Below are 19939 nucleotides of genomic sequence, written 5' to 3'. Positions count from 1 at the left end.
ACGCTGGCCAAACAAAACATCTGTGGGGCAAATTCAGGACTAGGTTCCCAGTTTGCTACCGTGCTAGCGCCTCCCCTCTCTAATCCATTCCCTCCAGGTTGTTGTCAGAATGATAGGTGTGGAGAGAAGGGAACCCTCCTACACTGTTGGTGGGAATGTAAATTGGTGCAGCCACTATGGAGAACAGTATGGAGGTTCCTTAAAAAAACTAAAAATAGAGCTACCATATGATCCTGCAATCCCACTCCTGGGCATATATCTGGAGAAAAACATGGTCTGAAAGGGTACCCCAATGTTCATTGCAGCACTGTATACAATAGCCAAGACATGGAAGCAACCTAAATGTCCATCGACAGAGGAATGGATAAAGAAGATGTGGTACATATATACAATGGAATATTACTCAGCCATTAAAAAGAAGGAAAGAATGCCATTTGCAGCAACGTGGATGGACCTAGAGATCATCATACTGAGTGAAGTAAGTCAGACAAAGACAAATATCGTATGATATCGCTTATATGCGGAATCTTAAAAAAATGATACAAATGAACTTATTAACAAAACAGAAACAGACTCACAGACTAGAGAAGAAACTTATGGTTACCAGGGGCAAGGGTGGGGGGGGGAGGGATAGTTAGGGAGTTTGGGATTGACATGTATACACTGCTATATTTTAAATGGATAATCAACAAGGACCTACTGTATAGCACAGGGAACTCTGCTCAATATTATGTAACAACCTAAATGGGAAAATAATTTGAGAAAGAATAGATACATGTATATGTATAACTGAATCACTTTGTTGTACAACTGAAACTAACACAACATTGTTAATCAACTATACGCCAGTATAAAATAAAAAGTTATAAAAACAAAGAATGATATTCCTAATACCTTCTCATATAAGGCCAGCCATAACATGACTCCAAATCTGTTTCTCGGAACTCCCCTATCCCAACCCGCTACTTCTATCATACAGAACTCTAAGGAGGTAGTGAGGTTCCTGAGGACAAACATTCTATCTTACAAAAGGCAATGCAGCATAGTGGAAAGAAAGAGAAAAGTCTAGAATCAGACAGTCCTGGGTCAAATCTCACCTTATTATCTACTAGCTGTGTGGCTGCAGTAAAGTTGTTTAACCTCACTGAGGCTCCACTTCCTCATCTGTGAAATGGTACTAACAGCACCTACACCACAGGGTGGTTATGAAGATGGAGCATTTAATACACTGTGTACACATGGTAGACTTCCAATCACTGGTTTGAGGAGTTGTTAGAATACTTGCACAGTTCTCAACCTCCAGCATCTGTCTCAGTAGCTGGCAAAATGAAGACACATGGGTGATCCTAAGGAAAATATCTATAACAGTGATTTTCAAAGTGCGCTCCGTGAATGATCTTGCCAGGATAGGAATCATCTTTGGGCTCCTTTTAAATATGCAGATTCCTGGGACCCATCCCAGAGCCGGTGAATCCGAACTTCTGAAGGTAGGGCCCAGGATTCTATATTCCTACAAGCATTGCAGTTGACTGTGACTCAAAGCTGAAGAAACACCGTCACCTCAGTTACAGTATACCAGCCCTTCATCAGGTACCTGACTTCTGGACCTCCCTGGCTAGTGGTGCCCTATCTGGCACAGTTACCCACTGCCCATGCCCATGACTTGGTGAAAAAGTGATCCAGATGACTCTTCCTCTGACTGCATGGGAGCCTCCCTGCCTTCCTTCCCTAGCCACTGTGTATCACCCGTTATTACAAGAATCGTTTAGGCGTTAAAGATAAACGGAAAGGGCTTCCCTGGTGGCGCAGTGGTTGAGAATCTGCCTGCCAATGCAGGGGACGCGGGTTCGAGCCCTGGTCTGGGAAGATCCCACATGCCACGGAGCAACTGGGCCCGTGAGCCACAACTACTGAGCCTGCGCGTCTGGAGCCTGTGCTCTGCAACAAGAGAGGCCGCGATAGTGAAAGGCCCGCGCACCACGATGAAGAGTGGCCCCCGCTCGACGCAACTAGAGAAAGCCCTCACATAGAAACGAAGACCCCACACAGCTAAAAATAATAAATAAATAAATTTATAAAAAAAAAAAAAAAAGATAAACGGAAAGTATTATCAATAGTAATACTAAGCACTAACATTTACTAAGCACCTATAATGTGCCAGGCATACTAAGTGGTTTCTATGTATTAAATTAATTTAATCCACATAACAACACTGAGGCAGGTGCTATCATTACCTCCACTTTTTACACTTTTTAACAGGAAGGTTAAGGAAGTTACCTAAGGTCAAATAGATGGTAAATGACACAGCAGAGATTTGAATCCAGACAATCTGACTCCAGAGCACAGGCTATATTATCTACTATGCTGTACTATTTCCCTGAATTAACTGCCCTATGCCTGAAATTACTAATTTAAGATATATACAATAATATTGATATTTATTTCATTTAGTGTCTTTATTATTTTATTTGGGTGAATGTATTTATCAGAGAAGCCTCAAACTCTTTTGTTCCCATAAGGTCTTAGCTTTTCCAGCCACAAATTCTAGCGTGAGAGTCTGCAGCCAACTAACTCTAACAGTTCGGGTGGGTTTGCTCTAGCTCCATGTCTTCGGAGGCCAGCTTTCCAGGCAATAGCATGAACACAATCTATTTCAATTGTTTACCTTATCTTTATATTTCCCTAAATTAAGTTTTTAAAATTACTCCAGTCAGAAGACCTGCCTATTGGCTTAGTTTCATAAAGGAGGCTCCTCCCCCTGCAGGTTTAGATCAAATATGTTCCCTACCCCAGAGAGAGAATGAAGCCCCGTGACACAAGACAGGAGAAGTATTCTGGGAACTTCTTAAATGGTATGCTTGGCCTGAGATACAACATTTTAAGTCAGCTCTTCTTTAATCTTTTAGATAAAATGTAGTTTAAAATAACCAGTTTTGAAATGAAATTCTGACACATGCTACAACATGGATGAACCTTGAAAATGTTATGCTAAGTGAAAGAAGCTAGCCACAAAAGGACAAATATGGGCTTCCCTGGTGGCGCAGTGGTTGAGAATCTGCCTGCTAATGCAGGGGACACGGGTTCAAGCCCTGGTCTGGGAAGATCCCACATGCCACGGAGCAACTGGGCCCGTGAGCCACAACTACTGAGCCTGCGCGTCTGGAGCCTGTGCCCCACAACGGGAGGGGCCGCGATAGTGAAAGGCCCGCGCACCGCGATGAAGAGCGGTCCCCGCACCGCGATGAAGAGTGGCCCCCGCTTGCCGCAACTAGAGAAAGCCCTCGCACGAACCGAAGACCCAACACAGCCAAAAATAAATAAATAAATAAATAAATAAATTTAAAAAAAAAAAAAAAAGGACAAATATTGTAGGATTCCATTTATATGAGGTACCCAGATTAGGCAAATTCAGAGAGACAGAAAGCAGAATAGAGGTAATCAGGGGTTGAGGGGAATGGAGAGTTATTGCTTAATGGGTACAGTTTCTGTTTGGGATGATGAAAAAGTTCTGGAAATACTGAAGATGGTTGCACAACACTGTAAATGTACTTAATGCCATTGAACTGTATACTTAAAACTGGTTAAAATGGTAAATTTTATGTTATGTTTTACCAAATTTTTTAAAAATCCCATAGCCTCCCCCCCAAAATAATCAATTTCAAACTTCACAGAGTCAGTGCTTACCAGGGTATCATCATTCTGGTCTCCAAACATTTCTTTAAAAATCTTGCCAGGATCAGGAATTGGAGGGAATATAATAATCTTGAGCCTTTAAGAAAACAGAGACATTTTTGATCAAACCTTCCATTCCATAGAAATGTCCCACTTAAATACAGCCATATTAAAAGAAGGCTTGGACAAAAGACATGGTACACAAGTCATCTTTAGTGATAATGTAGTTGTGAAAAAATTTCTAAAACAAGCTGAGAAATCGATCTCTTAAAAGTATCAAGTGTGGATAAAGCAGAGGGCCCATCAGTAGCAGACTACTTATACCCTTTCAATGAAAAAAAATTTTTCCAGCTTTATTGAGATATACTTGACAGACAAAAATTGTATAAATTTGAGGTGTACAAAGTGACATTTTAATATATGTGTACATTGTGAAATGATCATCACAATCAAGCTAATTAACACATCCATCACCTCACATAGTTATTGTGTGTGTGGCTCTGTGTGTGTTATCCTCTATCATTTAAATAATAATGGTGCTTTACTTATCACAGATCAGATGGGAGCTTGCTGTTTATAATTTTGAAAAAAATAATCTTCCGAGAACAGGGGGCATTCTGTTTAATTTTTCTTCCTTTTTCTTACTTGTCTCCTCTCTGTTTTTTTTTAAATTAAAAAAAATTTTTAATTGAAGTATAGTTGATTTACAATGTTGTGTTAATTACTTCTGTACAGCAAAGTGACTCAGTTATACATATATATACATTCTTTTTCACATTCTTTTCCATTATGGTTTATCACAGGATATTGAATATAGTTCCCTGTGCTATACAGTAAGACCTTGTTGTTTATCCATTCTATGCATAATAGTTTGCATCTTATAATCCCAAACTCCCACACCATCCCTCCCCCACCTCCCTCCCCCTTGGCAACCACCCCAGTCTATTCTCTATGTCTGTGATTCTGTTTCTGTTTCATAGATATGTTCATTTGGGTCACGTTTTAGATTCCACTTATAAATGATATCATATGGTATTTGTCTTTCTCTTTCTGACTTACTTTACTTAGTATGATAATCTCTAGTTGCATCCATGTTGCTGCAAATGGCATTATTTCATTCTTTTTTATGGTTGAGTAGTATTCCGTTGTATATATGTACCACATCTTCTTTATCCATTCATCTGTCAATGGACATTTAGGTTGCTTCCATGTCTTGGCTATTGTGAATAGTGCTGCTATGAACGTAGGGGTGCACGTATCTTTTAGAATTAAAGTTTTGTCTGGACTCTCTATTTTTGCAGCTGATAGTAGTACCCTTTGGTGGACCTACCTCAACTTCTAGATCTCTAAATGTTGATGTGTCCCAGCATTCTCTTTTGTCCTCTTTATCTCCCTCACTTTATTAGTGCTCTCTTCCAGTCTTAAGGCTTTAAATCCATTTACATGCCAAGGACTCCCAAAATTCTATCTCCAGCCCAAACCTCTCCTTTAAACTCCAGATTCATGTATACAAGTACCTATTTAGCATCTCTACTTAGATATCTAATAGGTATCTCAAACTTCTCATGTTCAAAACTGAAGTCCTCACCTTTTCCCTAAAGCCAGCTCTCCTCCCAATCTTCTCCATCTTAGTAAATGGCTCTAGCATTCACTCAGTTGCTGAAGCCAAAAATCTAAGAGTTATCCTTGAATCCTCAATTTCCCTCACACCTTCAAAGACAAGCAGCCATCAGCAAGCACTATTAATTCCATCTTCAAAATATATTCCACATCAGACTACCTCTTACTACCTCCTAACTAGTCTACCGGCCTCCACTCTTGTCCAAGTCAAGTCTTCACTCAGCAATACAATGATCTTTTACGACAGTAAATCCAATCACATCCCTCCACTGATTAAAACTCTCTCATGTTTCCCCATCATGCTTAGGATAACATTTCAATTCCTTGCCACAGCCTACATGATCTGGCCCTGCCAGCCTCTCCAGCCTCATCTCCTGTTGTTCTCCCCCTTGCATGCTCTCCTCTAACAAGACACACGGAGTTCATTCCAGCCTCAGGACCTTTGCACTTGCTGTTCCTTTGGCCTAGAATACTCTTTCTTTGAATATCTGACTGGTTTGCTCCTTTAGTTCTGTCCTCAAATGTCACTTTCTCAGAGAGGCCTTCCCTGGCATCCTATGTAAGATGAGCCTCATATCACTTCCTAGCCTTTCTCCCCAGCCCAACTCCACAACTTTACTACTCACTACCTGAAACCATAGATAGGGACTTTGTTCTGTTCATTGCCACAACCCCAGCAATAACAACAGTGCCTGGCACAGAAATAGGCACTCAACAAATGTATGTTTAAAGAATACTGAAATAATGATAAAATGTTGATTCTAGAACCAGCTTAATAACCTTATTCCAACTTTAGGTATTTACTGGAAGAGCAAATAATAGCACCAGACTAGTCCCTATGATGAAATCGAGAAAGTAAAACATTCTCAAGGAATGAGTGCTGTAACTTAGAGACAACTTGAAGTTCTCTTTCCTATAGCATTAAGTAGCAACTGTTTTGCATTCACACTAGACAAGTCATTTAATTGGTAATGGTCTCCATTTCTAAAACTTATGAGCTACCAACCAACTGTTGACAAATTAGGCATTTGAAAGAGTAGAGTGAACATAGGTCTTATCAACAATTCTAAAAATATACAAAGAGAGCACTGCCTGAGCAGAGCCCTGGGATCCAACACTTTTCTCACCAGAAAATGGGCACAATAATATTTCTTTGCCATGCCATACTACCAAAAAGCCAGGTATAGCCAAAATGCTTCCAACACACTGGGGAAACATCAAACACACCCACAAAGGAGAATAACCATAGCAACCAGGGTAGCAGAAACTGCCAAGCCTGCCTGGGCAGCTGCCTTACCTTTTCAGGTACAGCAGAAGGACTATGACTGCAGCCGCAACGAAGATCGGAATGATGAGTAACGTGGTTATGTAAAATGTTGGATTGGCCTTCTGACCTGGAAAATGAAAAACAAAGAGAAAGACATGAGAAATAAAACCCTTTTAGAAATAAACCAAGCAACAGTTGTGTTAGACTAATGAGATTACAGATATTTCTGCCCTCTACACCAACATATTTCCCAAAACTCTTCAATTCTCTTATCTTTTGTTATCTTAATAGTGAAAAAAAAGTCCTGCTCTGGTGCCTAAAATTCCACAGATGAAAAAGCACCTTAAGGGTTATCTGAAACCAGGATATCCTAACTGGTTTCAGACACTATTAACAAAGATGTTATATTTGTTAAATATGTCATCTCATTAACAGTGACTATCTTTTCTTATTGGTTACTTAGCACTATTAGAACACCTAAAATAATCCTAGCAACAACTACCACTACTATTCTTAATTGAGCAACTACTGTATGTCTGATATCATACTAGGTAATTTTGCATGCTTATATCTATGCTAAAGAGATAGATAATATTATTTCCCACTTATACAGATGAGAAGTGTAAGGCTCAGAGAGGTTTAGTGGCTTGTCCAGAGGGTTTAGTAAGTGATGGAGTCAAGCCTCAAACCCAGCACTGTCCAATTCCAAAGACTTTCATTAACTGCCTTGCTACACCTAACACTTAGAATGGCATGTCTATTTATTGGGTTGGCCAAAAAGTTTGTTCAGGTTTTTCCATAACATCTTACAGAAAACCCAAACAAACTTTTTGGCCAACCCAATATATGCTCATCTTTTCCACCAGGGCATGAAAATCTGGAAAGCATCTCAGGGCCTAACATTGTGTTAGGCAGCCTCTAAGATGACTCTAAATGATCCCTGCCTCCTGATATTCACACCCTTGTATAATTCTCTCCCCTTAAGGGTGGGCTGGACTAAATGTGTGAATAGCAACAGTGATGGGATGTCACTTCTGAGATAAGGTTATAAAGGGCTGCAGTTCTCATATTGGGTGTTTTCTCATATGCTCTTTCTTGTTTGGACCACGCACTTGGGGAAGCCAACTGCCATGTCATGAGGTAGCCCTGTGTGGAGATCCAAATGGTAAGGAACTGAGAGAGGCCTCTGTATTAGTTTCCTAGAGCTGCTGTAACAAATCACCACACACTGGTTGGCTTAAAACAGGAGAAATATATTCTCTCACAGCTCTGGAAGCTAGAAATCCCAAATCAAGGTATCAGCAGGGACATGCTCCCTCTGAAGGCTCTAGAGTAGACTCTCTCCTTGCCTCTTCCTAGCTTCTGGTGGCTCCCAGGAATCCTTGGTGTTCCTTGGATTGTAGCTGCATCACTCCAATCTCTGCCTTCATCTTCACATGGCCTCTTCTCTGTGTTTCTGTGTATCCTCTCTTCTTCTGATAAGGATACTAGTCATTGGATTTAGGGCCTGCTCTAAGCTGGTATGACCTCATCTTAACTTGATTACATCTGCAAAAACTCTATTTCCAAATAAGGTCACATTCACAGGTACCAGGAGCTGGAACTTGAACATATCTTTTTGGGGCACATGATGCAACCTGCTACAGCCTCCATCCAGCATCCAGAGTGGAAATGAGGCTTTCCAATGACCATATGAGTGATTTTGGAAGTGGATTCTCCAGCCCCAGTCAAGCCTTTAGATGAGACTGAAGTCCCAGTCAACAGCTTGACTGGAACCTTATGAGAGAACTTGAGCCAGAGGTACCTAGCTAAGCTATGCCCAGATTTTTGAGCCATGGAAACTGTAAGATAGTAAATACGTGTTTTTTATTTTTTAATTTTTTTATTATTTTTTTTAAATTTTTTGGCTGCATTGCACAGCATGTGGGATCTTAGTTCCCCAACCAGGGATCGAACCCACGCTCCCTGCATTGGAAGTATGGAGTCTTAACCACTGGACCGCCAGGGAAGTCCCAAATATGTGTTTTTTGTTTGTTTGCTTTTTTAAATTAATTTTTATTGGAGTATGGTTGCTTTACAATGTTGTGTTTTCTTGTTTTTTGTTTGTTTTTTTTAAATTAATTTTTATTGGAGTATAGTTGCTTTACAATGTTGTGTCCAAATATGTGTTTTGTAAGCCACTAATTTTGGAGGTAATTTGTTATGCAATAATAGATAACTAATACAACCTTGCCTGGCACATAGCTTGTTCAGTCTTTCAATTAATAGGGAATTGACTACTTCAATAACCTGTCTCTCTGACTGTTAGATAGCTGTCAGAAAGTTCTTAGGTTGGTCCTGTTTTGGCCCATGGTGCCACAAAAAAGATAGCCTATTCCCTCTTCTACCTGACAATACCTCAAATATTAGAATTCAGCAATTATGACTCCCTAAGCTTACTTCGTTAACTGTTCTTCCCCAAATTTTGAGATTCTTCAACATCCTGATTATCCTTTCAAAGAAAGATTCCAGTCTGTCAATGCACCTCTTACAATGTGGTGCCCAGGATGGAATACTGTATACTTTTGATGTGGCCAGGACACTGTGCCCCACCCTGCAGCATTCCCTTGTTCTGGATGCTGCACTATCACTGCTGCCTATGACTGCAATATGCCTTTGGGGGATATTTAAGGTACCGATGTTGAGTCACTTTGAGCTTACAGTCAAATAAAACCCTATCCCTCATGCCACAGCACACACATCCATAAGGGACATGTCTTTCCAATCCTGTACTTGACCCTGGCACATAGCTTGCTCAGCCTCTCAATTAATAAATGAAACTGATTTTCTTCAAACCTAGATATATATTTATCTCTATAAAATGCCATCAAGGTCATTGTCCTACTCTTGATTCTGTTACCAGCACATAGGATAGTACTCTAGCATTGCATAATCTGCAGATTTAATCATGCCTGCCTTCTATATTTTTGTTCAGGTTGTTAACAAAGATACAGATAGGACAGAAGAGAGGATAACACCATTTGGACTGCAAATTTTCAAAGAGTTGCATATTGTAAATTAACCCTGAGTGATTTGACAATAATTAAACAGAAAATACATTTCAATTGTAAGTATTCTCTGGCTGACGTCGAGAATGAAGAACAGGGACTTCCCTGGTGGCACAGTGGTTAAGAATCTGCCTGCCAATGCAGGGGACACGGGTTCGAGCCCTGGTCCGGGAAGATCCCACATGCCGCGGAGCAACTAAGCCCGTGCGCCACAACTACTCAGCCTGCGCTCTAGGGCCCGTGAGCCACAACTACTAAGCCCACGTGCCACAACTACTGAAGCCTGCACACCTAGAGCCCATGCTCTGCAACAAAAGAAGCCACCGCAATGAGAAGCCCGCGCACCACAACGAAGAGTAGCCCCCGCTCGCCACAACTAGAGAAAGCCCGCGTGCAGCAATGAAGACCCAACGCAGCCAAACATAAATAAAATTTAAAAAAAAGAAAGAATGAAGAACAGCCCTTTCCCACAATCAATTTTCTGCTTCAACTTAGTTTCCATGCATCAATGGTTTAACTTTTAATAAAATCCCATTCTCTTACCTATACTCATTGCTTGACTCCAATTACTCCAGAGTTTGTCATCCTCATAGCATAACTTATTTGTTTTGACTCTTATTCTGACTGTGTTCAAAGTATCAGGAAGAACACCAGGGATCATGAAACAAATTGTACCCTTAGATATAAAATAAAAGCACACAAGGAATATTACCAGCTTATTCTCTTTCTCTGCTTCTGAATCCTAAATATAATTATCTGCCAAATTTCGTATATGATTAAGACTTTGTATTGCAATACAAATTATCTGACTTTAACTCCTGAAAAAGAAAATTGGCAATAATCCACAGAACAAAGTAGTCCGTTTTTTCTCAAAGCAGTTCAAATTTAGGATATGCTCACCCTGCCCCGCCCCCAATTACTCTATGAGTTTAAGCCCAAATAGCTAAAATTGAATTTACTGACCTCTAGGTTTCCTTCAAATTCTGAATTCTGACATTTGGCCTCTTCAACCTTGAAAATATAAAAAATGAATAAATTCAAAAAGTTTTAAAGACCACACTTTATATCATTTAACTGTTTTAACAAGTTTTCTTTTATGCCATTATCCGAGGACCAGGTGCAGTGAAAAAAGGTAGGTTTTTAAAAATAAGTGGTCAATTACATATCCATATGTGAAGAAAAAGAATCTTGACCCCTACCTCACACTATTTACAAAGTCAATTCCATATGGATTGCAGATCTAAATGTGAAAGTTAAAATAAATTAATAAATAAATACATAAATACAGCAAGCTTTTAGATGAAAACATAGAACATCCTCATGACCTTAAAGTAGGAAGGTATCTTAAATAGGACCAAAAAAATATTAACCATAAAGGAAAAATTTTTATAAAATCATCTATATTAAAATTAAAAGCTTCTGTTTATCAAAAGATATCCTATTAAGGAAATTAAAAGGTAATACATAGAGTGGGAAAAGCTATTTGCAGTTTCTGACAAAGGACTTGCATATATATATAAAATATATATTTATATATAATAAACACACATACATATACCTCATAAATTAATAAGAAAAAGACAGACAGCCCAATAGAAAAATGGCAAAAGACTTGAACAGACATTTCACAAGAGGATATTCAAATTGCCAATAAACATAGGAAAAAGTGCTCAACTTCATTAGTTATCAGGAAAATGCATATTAAATCCACAAGATAACGATACACGCACCTACTGGACAATACCAAGTGTTGGTGACGATGTAAAGCATCTAGCACTCTCAATTTCTGCTTTTAGTAGTGTAAATCGGCACAACCATTTGGGAAAACTTATTATCTACTAGAGACAATCATATGTAACCCTATGGCCCATATATGCGCAACAGAAATGTACACACATGTGCACCAAGAAATAAGTGTGCAAATGTTCATAAAAACTCTATTCATAAAATTCCAAACTGGAAACTATTCAAATGTCTATCAGTGGGAGAATGGATAAATCAAATGTGGTATATTGACATGATGGAATGAATGCAATGAGATGCATCTTCAACCACAGGCAACAATATCAGTGAATCTCATAAACATAACATTGAACAAGAGAAGACAGACACACAAAAAAGTTCTGTATAATTCGTTTATATAAAGTTTAAAAAGAGGCAACAAAATTAATCTATGGGATTAGAAGTCAGGATAATAATTGTTCTTTGGGAAAGTAGTGACCAAAAGGAGTCATGATTGAGCTTCTAGGGTACTGGTTATGCAAGTGAAAAATCATTTGCGAAAAATCATTGAGCTGTACATAATGACTTCTGCAATTTTTCTATAGTATACTATATATAATAAAAAGTTAAAAAAAGAAAACTATTAAAAAAAAAAAAAAAGAAAACTATTATGCTCCGTTGTTGAGAGTATAATATACCAAAAATGACTGGGTTAGAGAAAAGAAAGTAAAATGCATTTTCTCCTCTAAACAATTTAAGTCACGTGCTGTCTGATGTAAAGAGAATAACCAGTTCCTAAAATGTAAATATTTCCAAATCAACACATGAAAATCTGTTGCTTAGTTAAATAGTCTACTTCTGGCCAACAGGTCCATGAAAAGATGTTCAACATCACTAATCATTAGCGAAATGCAAATCAAAACCACAATGAGATATTATCTCATACTTGTTAAATGGCTATCATCAAAAAGATAAGAGACAACAAGTGCTGGAGAGGGTGTAGATAAAAGGAAACCCTCGTGCACTGTTGGTGGGAATGTAAACTGGTGCAGTCACTTTGGAAAACAGTATGGAGGTTCCTCAAAAAATTGAAAATAGAACTACCACACGATCTAGCAGCCCCAAGGAAATCCTGCCATTTGTGACAACATGGATGAAACTTGAGGGCATTATGCTGAGTGAAATAAGTCAGAGAGAGAAAGACAAATACTGTATGATCTCACTTGTATGTAGAATCCAAAAAACTCGAATTCACTGAAGTGGAGAGTAGAATGGTAATTGCCAGAGGCTGGGGAGTGAGGAAAATGGGAAGATGTTGGTCAAGGGTGCAAATTTTCAGTTACGTATTCTGGGGATCTAATGTACAGCATGATGATTACAGTTAATAATACTGTATTGTACAGAAACTAACACAACATTGTAAATCTACTATACTCCAATAAAAATTAATTAAAAAATACTGTATTGTATACCTGAAGTTTGCTAAGAGAGATCTTAACTGTTCTCATCACACACACAAAAAAGGTAAGTTTGTGAGGTGACGGATGTGTTAACTTGTTTGTGATAATCATCTCACAATGTATATGTATATTGAATCATGTTGTACACCTTAAAATAATCACATTGTACAACCTAAATATATACAATTTTTACTTGTAAATCATACCTCAATTAAGATGGAAAAAATAGTCAACTTCTATCAAAGAGATGTTTAAACATGGGACAAAGACCAGAACACACGCTATGATCTTTGGCATTCAATGTCATTCACTAAATGGTTCCTATCAGCATTTGTGAAGAGTGGAAGGCCAACTGAATGATGAAGAGCCATCCTATCAATATTTCATATAGGGGCAGAGAAAAGGCCACTCGGGGGCTACTGTACACCATGCTGGCCATTCGGAATCAGAGGCCTGCTGGGGAATCACAAGTGCCAACTACCACTTGAGGGACCAGGTTGCAGGCTGATGTGCCCCCGCCCCTGGACCATCTCCCAGAGATGTATATATATTCCAAAGTCAGCAAATCATTGTGTAAATTGATAGTTCTGGGCTCTTGTTCAAATGTAAATCTCCTTGTGTAGTTTACCAACTGCTCAGATATTTCCGTGAGAAAAGGAAAACAAGGACACAGATCACCAAGTAGATAGCTGGCGGGGATGGAGGTGGTCACAGACAAGTCACTTCTTACTTTATGACCCTGTCATGAGCTACCTCTGACCCAGCGCCATGTTCCAGCCCACTTCCCCCGCTTAACTAGAACACCAGGCAAAAGAATTCCTCAAAAAAGTCCTGCAAAAAGAAACAAAAAGGATCTAACCAGCAGAGCTCAAAATCAGCGAGCACACAAAAAGCTGATGATATTCTAGGGGAAGAAACAGCTGGTGAACATCTGCTAAGAGAGAGAACATTAAACTCAAGTGTATAAACAGAGTTAACTCCAAATCAACTATAGTTCTGGTTTTGATGGATAAATTCCACAGTATAGTGTGCTCTCTTCAGTTCAGAAGTTTGCAAAAAAAAAAAAAAAGGTAACTCAATTCAACAAGAATTTATCAAGTGGTGACTATGCACATGGTCTTATACCAAGTGTTCTTGGTCAAAGCTTAATACATGGAGACCAACCTCTGAAGTGATACTTATGAGCTATGTGGCCTGTAGCAAGTTACTTAACCTCTCTGAGCCTTAGCTGCTCAATAAGATATAGGTTAAAAGAGAGCCTATTTCATCGATAGTTATGAGCTACTGTATAAGAAGTACATAGAAGAGTGTATTTGTAACACATCATAAACAGTAAGTGATGGCTGTTACTATTAACAGGAAGTATTGAGATGGTCCCGGGGGTCAGACTTTTATGGAAATCTTGACTCTATCACTTATTAGAAATGTGACCTTACAAGTAACCTCTGAGACTTAGTTTTCTCATCTGTAAAATGGGGACAAAACAACAGGACCTTGGGACTTCCCTGGTGGTGCAGTGGTTAAGACTCCGCCTGCCAATGCAGGGGACACGGGTTCGAGCCCTGGTCTGGGAAGATCCCACATGCCGCAGAGCAACTAAGCCCGTGCGCCACAACTACTGGGCCTGCGCTCTAGAACCCGCAAGCCACAACTACTGAGCCCGCGTGCCACAACTACTGAAGGCTGTGCGCCTAGAGCCCATGCTCCACAACAAGAGAAGCCACCACAATGAGAAGCCCATGCACCGCAACGAAGAGTAGCCCCCGCTCGCCGCAACTAGGGAAAGCCTGTGCACAGCAACGAAGACCCAACGCAGCCAAAAATAAATAAGTAAATAAATAAATCTATTAAAAAAAAAAACAAAACAGGACCTAGATCCTTGGGGTTATTGTGAGGACCAAATGAGACAATTAAAATAAAGTGCTTTTTAAAATAGCTAATACATAGTAATTGCTTAATATATGTTAGCTGGTATTAGTAGCAGGAGCAGCACAAAGTAAACACCACCTAACTCCTCCCTACAGGAGCTTATATTTTTTGGTAGAGATCATGGGTAACTAGCAGGACATAATTCAGTACCAAGTGAGTGATGCAAGCAGCACGTGTCTCAGGATTTCAGACAGAAGAGAACAGTAAAGGCTGGAATAGTCAAGCATATTCGGCTTTCTGATAACTCACTTGGTTGTAAATTCAAGCCTCACCCCCTCCCCACTTGGAAGCCCTTTGCCTTTTCCTTTGTGGCATTATCTGGGGACTCCGGTTTCTGGTACGAATAATGATTATTCTATTTCAGCAAACGCCTTCATTTGCAAATGTCCAGAAGAGGTCTGCTCAGCTGTGGACCTGGTCACTCCCTCTTGGAGTTACAGCCTGTTAATGCTGGCTTATTTTAGTAAATAAAATAATTTAGTTTTTGAAACTCCCATGATGAGCTAAAGCAAGTGGACCAAGGAATCTGCCCACATGTGAGATTCAGGACTCCTTTAAAAACCAATATAATACACTTGGTTTCTAACCTCTAAAACTCAAATGCACACAGGGCCCAGGCAGGTGGCACACAAATGAGTGGGGCAGTCCCCATGGTCCTAAGGCGCCACCTTATGGCAACTACACTGTCAGGTACCACAGTTTTAAATCTGGGTAAAAAATTCAAATTTAATATACAAGCAAACAAAACCCCACTTTGTTTGTGGTCCAAACAAAAATGTTTGAGGCCCGAGTTCATGTCCTCTGCTGTAAGGTGTAACAATGCGACTGAGGCCCTGAGGTTATGCCACATCCTGTTATGCCCAGTGCCCCACAGTGACCTCTAATTAGCATGTTTTGTATTAGATTACAAATAGCGTAAATGTACATAATCCAAAAAATACTGACTACTCAGTACTGACTACTTTAGTTGCCACAAACTCCAAGAAAACTGAATGGCTGTACTGGAGCCTCCAAGTATCTACATAATCTGACCCCAGCCTCATGCTCAGACATCTCTTCCTACTATATTTTGGTCACACCAGTCTCCTTTTTCTCACACACGCCAAGTTCATTCCTGCCTCAGAGTCTTTGTACATGCTGCCCCCTCTGCCCCCAGATCGTCAAATGGCTAGCTCCTACACATCGTTCTGGTCTCATCTCAAGTGTCATCACTACGGATGACTACCCTACCTAATATTCCCTCAGGACTTCCCATCACCCCCATTTAATTTTCTGCATAACATTCGTTCTCTAAAATTAGCTTGCTCATTTACACACTTGTGTTCTAGTAGGTAAGCTTCGTGGGAAAAAAATTCTTTTCGTCAGGTGCCACGTGCACATAAAATAGTGCCTGGCACATGGTAGGCACGTAATAAAAAATGTTTGAACAAATGAATTAATGAATGGCTGGAATCTTGCAGCCAATGCTACCATAAACTGTCAAACCTTTCACCATACTCTATTTCAGAGAAGTTTCATCATCATCATCATCATCATCATCATCATCATCATCATCACCATCATCATCAGATGACAAATCTAAGAGCTACATTTCATTGATATTTCAATTTATTACACTGTAAGAAATTCAAGTGAAAGAAAAATATCCAAATAACAACAACTATCAAAAAAAAACTTACGTAGAAAATATCGTGTGTCTCAGCTTGGCTGTTATTGACTTCTACTTCATAAGATAAGCATCTGCTATAAAAATTCTGTGGATTCTTCCACTGCACGTATAAGTCACCATTTTGGAAGGAGAGATTTTTAATACGTGGAGGATCAGGTTTCACTGATAGAAATAGAAGAATACAAATTAGCTTCCAGAGTTTATTTTGATGAGATACACATATGGGTAGAGACAACGAAGGTCACAAAGTAAATCAAAATAGGGCTGATGCTTTTAATGGTCTTATATGATCAGACATACAGTTCTAGAATTTCTGATTAGCCACGATTAATATAGGGAGCTTATTTTAAACTGCCTAGTAAATGTATCTATGGAACATCTTTGGGGTGTCTGCCAGATGACACGAACTCTGATCTGCATCTGGTTAGGACATGGCTGGGGTATAATCAGGACATCTAGCTGCAACAAGGAGGGTAAAGAAAAGAAGTGCTTAGGTCCAGATATGCCTCTACGTGATGGGTACCGAGGAACATCAGGTACAAGCGGTTTCCCCAGGCGATACTCACTTATGCCAATCAAAGACCACAATTAAAACATTAGCATAGTTTTCCGTGGGACAACTAAGCCTGCACGCTGCGACTACAGAGCCCACGTGCTCTGGAGCCTGAGTGTCACAACAAATGAGCCCACGTGCCGCAACTAAGACCCAACGCGGCCAATAAATAAATAAATATTAAAAATAAAAAAACAGCATAATTTTGTCATATGCTACAACATGGATGAAACTTGAGGACATTACGCTAAATGAAATAAGTCCATCACAAAAGGACCAATACTGTATGATTCCAGTCATATGAGGTACCTAAAGTAGTCAGTCATAGAAACAGAAAGTAGGAAGGTGATTACCAGGGGCTGGGGGAGGGAGGAGGGGGACAGGGGGGAGGGGGAATTAGTGTTTCATGGACATGGAGTTTCAGTATAACAAGATGAGAAAGTTCTAGAGATCTGTTGCACAACAATGTGAATATACTCAACACTACTGAACTGTACACCTGAAAATGGTTAAGATGGTATATTTAATGTTATATAATTATAACCACAATTTAAAAGAAAGTAAAAAAAACAAATTAGCCTAATCAATTTAGTTTTTCAGGAGTCAACTATGCTTAAGACCGAGCAACAAAAGAGAATGGATAATTAACATAAAACAACTTGACAACGTCATCTTCTAGCTGAGAAGGAGCTCCCTTTATTTTATTTTTTTAATTAATTAATTAATTTATTTATTTATCTTTGGCTGCATTGGGTCTTCCTTGCTGTGCATGGGCTTTCTCTAGTTGCGGCGAGCGGGGGCTACGTGGGCTTCTCATTGCGGTGGCTTCTCTTGTTGCAGAGCACAGGCTCTAGGCGTGCGGGCTTCAGTAGTTGTGGCACGCGGGCTCAGTAGTTGTGGCTTGCGGGCTCTAGAGCGCAGTCTTGGTAGTTGTGGCTCACGGGTTTAGTTGCCCCGTGGCATGTGGGATCTTCCCGGACCAGGGCTCGAACCCGTGTCCCCTGCATTGGCAGGCGGATTCTTAACCACTGCGCCACCAGGGAAGCCCAGGATCTCCCTTTATATCACCACTAATCTCTAGGAAGAAGAGCAGCAAAATGAGCTTTAAAAGGTCCAACAAGGACAATCTGCCAAGCCGGGGGGGCGGCGGGGGGGGGCCAGAGAAGGGCTTTGCTTCAGATGATCCTATTTGGCAAGTTTGCGCACACCCCCCGCATCCCAACCCCCTGCCCCGGCCTACAAACTAAGCTGCCCTGCGTGCACTACTAGAATTCATTTCCATGGCTGTCTGAAGCGGCGGTAAACAGTGTTCTACTCACAGACTTGGAAACCTCTGTCAATTCATGATTATTTGCCTATAAATTTTCTGTGTACCACTTAGCCAGAATCTGAGCTCTCTGTTGGGATATCACAACAAATAAATAAACATGATGCTTATACTACTCTGCTATAGAGATTTACAAAATGCTTTTATACAGCTCACATCATTTGGACCTTACAACAATCCTCTGAGGTCAAGAGGAACTGTGTACCCCCTTTTACAGATGAGGAAGCACTTAGAGTGTATATGCCTTGTCCAAAGTGAAGAAGCTAGGACCTTAAGCAGGTCTCTTAAGTTTTTAAGTTGAGCACTCTTTCTAGTGGGCTGAAACTCGGCTGCACTGGTTGTCCTGATTGATCAGTGCCTGGGTCACCCAGAATGTTAGACAGTTTGAATATCACCCCTGATCACTCCGCCTCCAGTCTAAGCTTTTTTCAACTAAGAGGCAGATTATCCAGGAACTATATTAAGTCACATTTATTCTGCAGCATCATCCTCTGGAGTGTAAGTAAAAGAGAACAGATCTTGAGTCAGAGAGCCCAGGTTCTAATCTCGGTTCTGCAACTGACTACTTGCTCTAAGGCTCAGTGTACTCATAAGTAAACAAGGATAAAGCATGTGGCATGTGTGCTCAATAGATATGAGAATTTCCAAGCTTGCTTCTTTAAAAAGGAGCAAAGAAATATATATATAAATATAGTCCCTTTTTTTCTGGGAAGATCTTCAAACCCAAAATCATCATTTTTTATTATTTCTATTGATGTTCAAAAAAAATAACACTTTTATCCACACTGTCTTAGAGGACTTCTAAAACGTACCATGAGAAGTTAAAGGCACTATATTGAAGGATGGTCTGATTTTTCCTGCATTGTCCTTGACCATTACTTGGACACTGTGTTGTTCAAAACTGGAATCCTTCACCTTAGTCAGAGCAAAGGAACAACCAATGTGTTGACCTTCTCTATAGATGTCTTCACACTGAAGAATTTTTCCTAGGCTGCTGTGCCTGCAAGATAAAATAAGACAACCTTCTGCATTATTTTTAACCAGATATTCAAGAAACAAAGGTAGAAGTTTATTTGGTTGGTTGTTTTTAAATGACTGAAGATGCCCATGAAAAGCCATATTTGCAAACTGGCAGGGTAGCATTGTTTTTTTTTTTTTTTTTTTTTTTTTTTTTTTTTTTTTTTTTTTTTTTTAATAGGGAGGAACAAATCTGACTCCATATTAGATCTGTTTCTTTTACTTTATTTTTTTTTTTTTTTTTTATTTTATTATTTTTATTTATTTATTTATTTATTTATTTATTTATTTTTGGCTGTGTTGGGTCTTCGGTTCGTGCGAGGGCTTTCTCCAGTTGCGGCAAGCGGGGGCCACTCTTCATCGCGGTGCGGGGACCGCTCTTCATCGCGGTGCGCGGGCCTTTCTCTATCGCGGCCCCTCCCGTCGCGGGGCACAGGCTCCAGACGCGCAGGCTCAGCAATTGTGGCTCACGGGCCCAGCTGCTCCGTGGCATGTGGGATCTTCCCAGACCAGGGCTCGAACCCGTGTCCCCTGCATTAGCAGGCAGATTCTCAACCACTGCGCCACCAGGGAAGCCCGTAGCATTGTTTTAAAGCGCTATTTTATAATGCGGCTCCATTTCATACTCTAGGGAGAAGTGAATATGATCCTTTTTC

General features: G+C 40.0%; 1 protein-coding gene across 1 annotated transcript in view; it reads right to left on the bottom strand.

Moving 5' to 3' along the window:
- IL13RA1 (interleukin 13 receptor subunit alpha 1) overlaps positions 1–19939 on the bottom strand; it is a 66136-nt gene that overhangs the window by 11262 nt on the left and 34935 nt on the right. The window contains exons 5-10 of the mRNA XM_057538814.1: positions 19079–19266; positions 16397–16548; positions 10570–10617; positions 10150–10282; positions 6590–6686; positions 3685–3769 (exon numbers count right to left, since the gene is read on the bottom strand). Of these exons, the coding sequence (XP_057394797.1) occupies positions 3685–3769; positions 6590–6686; positions 10150–10282; positions 10570–10617; positions 16397–16548; positions 19079–19266 (703 nt within the window). The remainder of the gene's footprint in view (positions 1–3684; positions 3770–6589; positions 6687–10149; positions 10283–10569; positions 10618–16396; positions 16549–19078; positions 19267–19939) is intronic.

This window comes from Balaenoptera acutorostrata, chromosome X (genome assembly GCF_949987535.1).
Source record: "Balaenoptera acutorostrata chromosome X, mBalAcu1.1, whole genome shotgun sequence".
In the NCBI taxonomy this organism is placed as follows: domain Eukaryota; kingdom Metazoa; phylum Chordata; class Mammalia; order Artiodactyla; family Balaenopteridae; genus Balaenoptera; species Balaenoptera acutorostrata.
The sequence above is the reverse complement of the archived record's forward strand: the minus strand, read 5'-3'. Positions and strand labels throughout refer to the sequence as shown.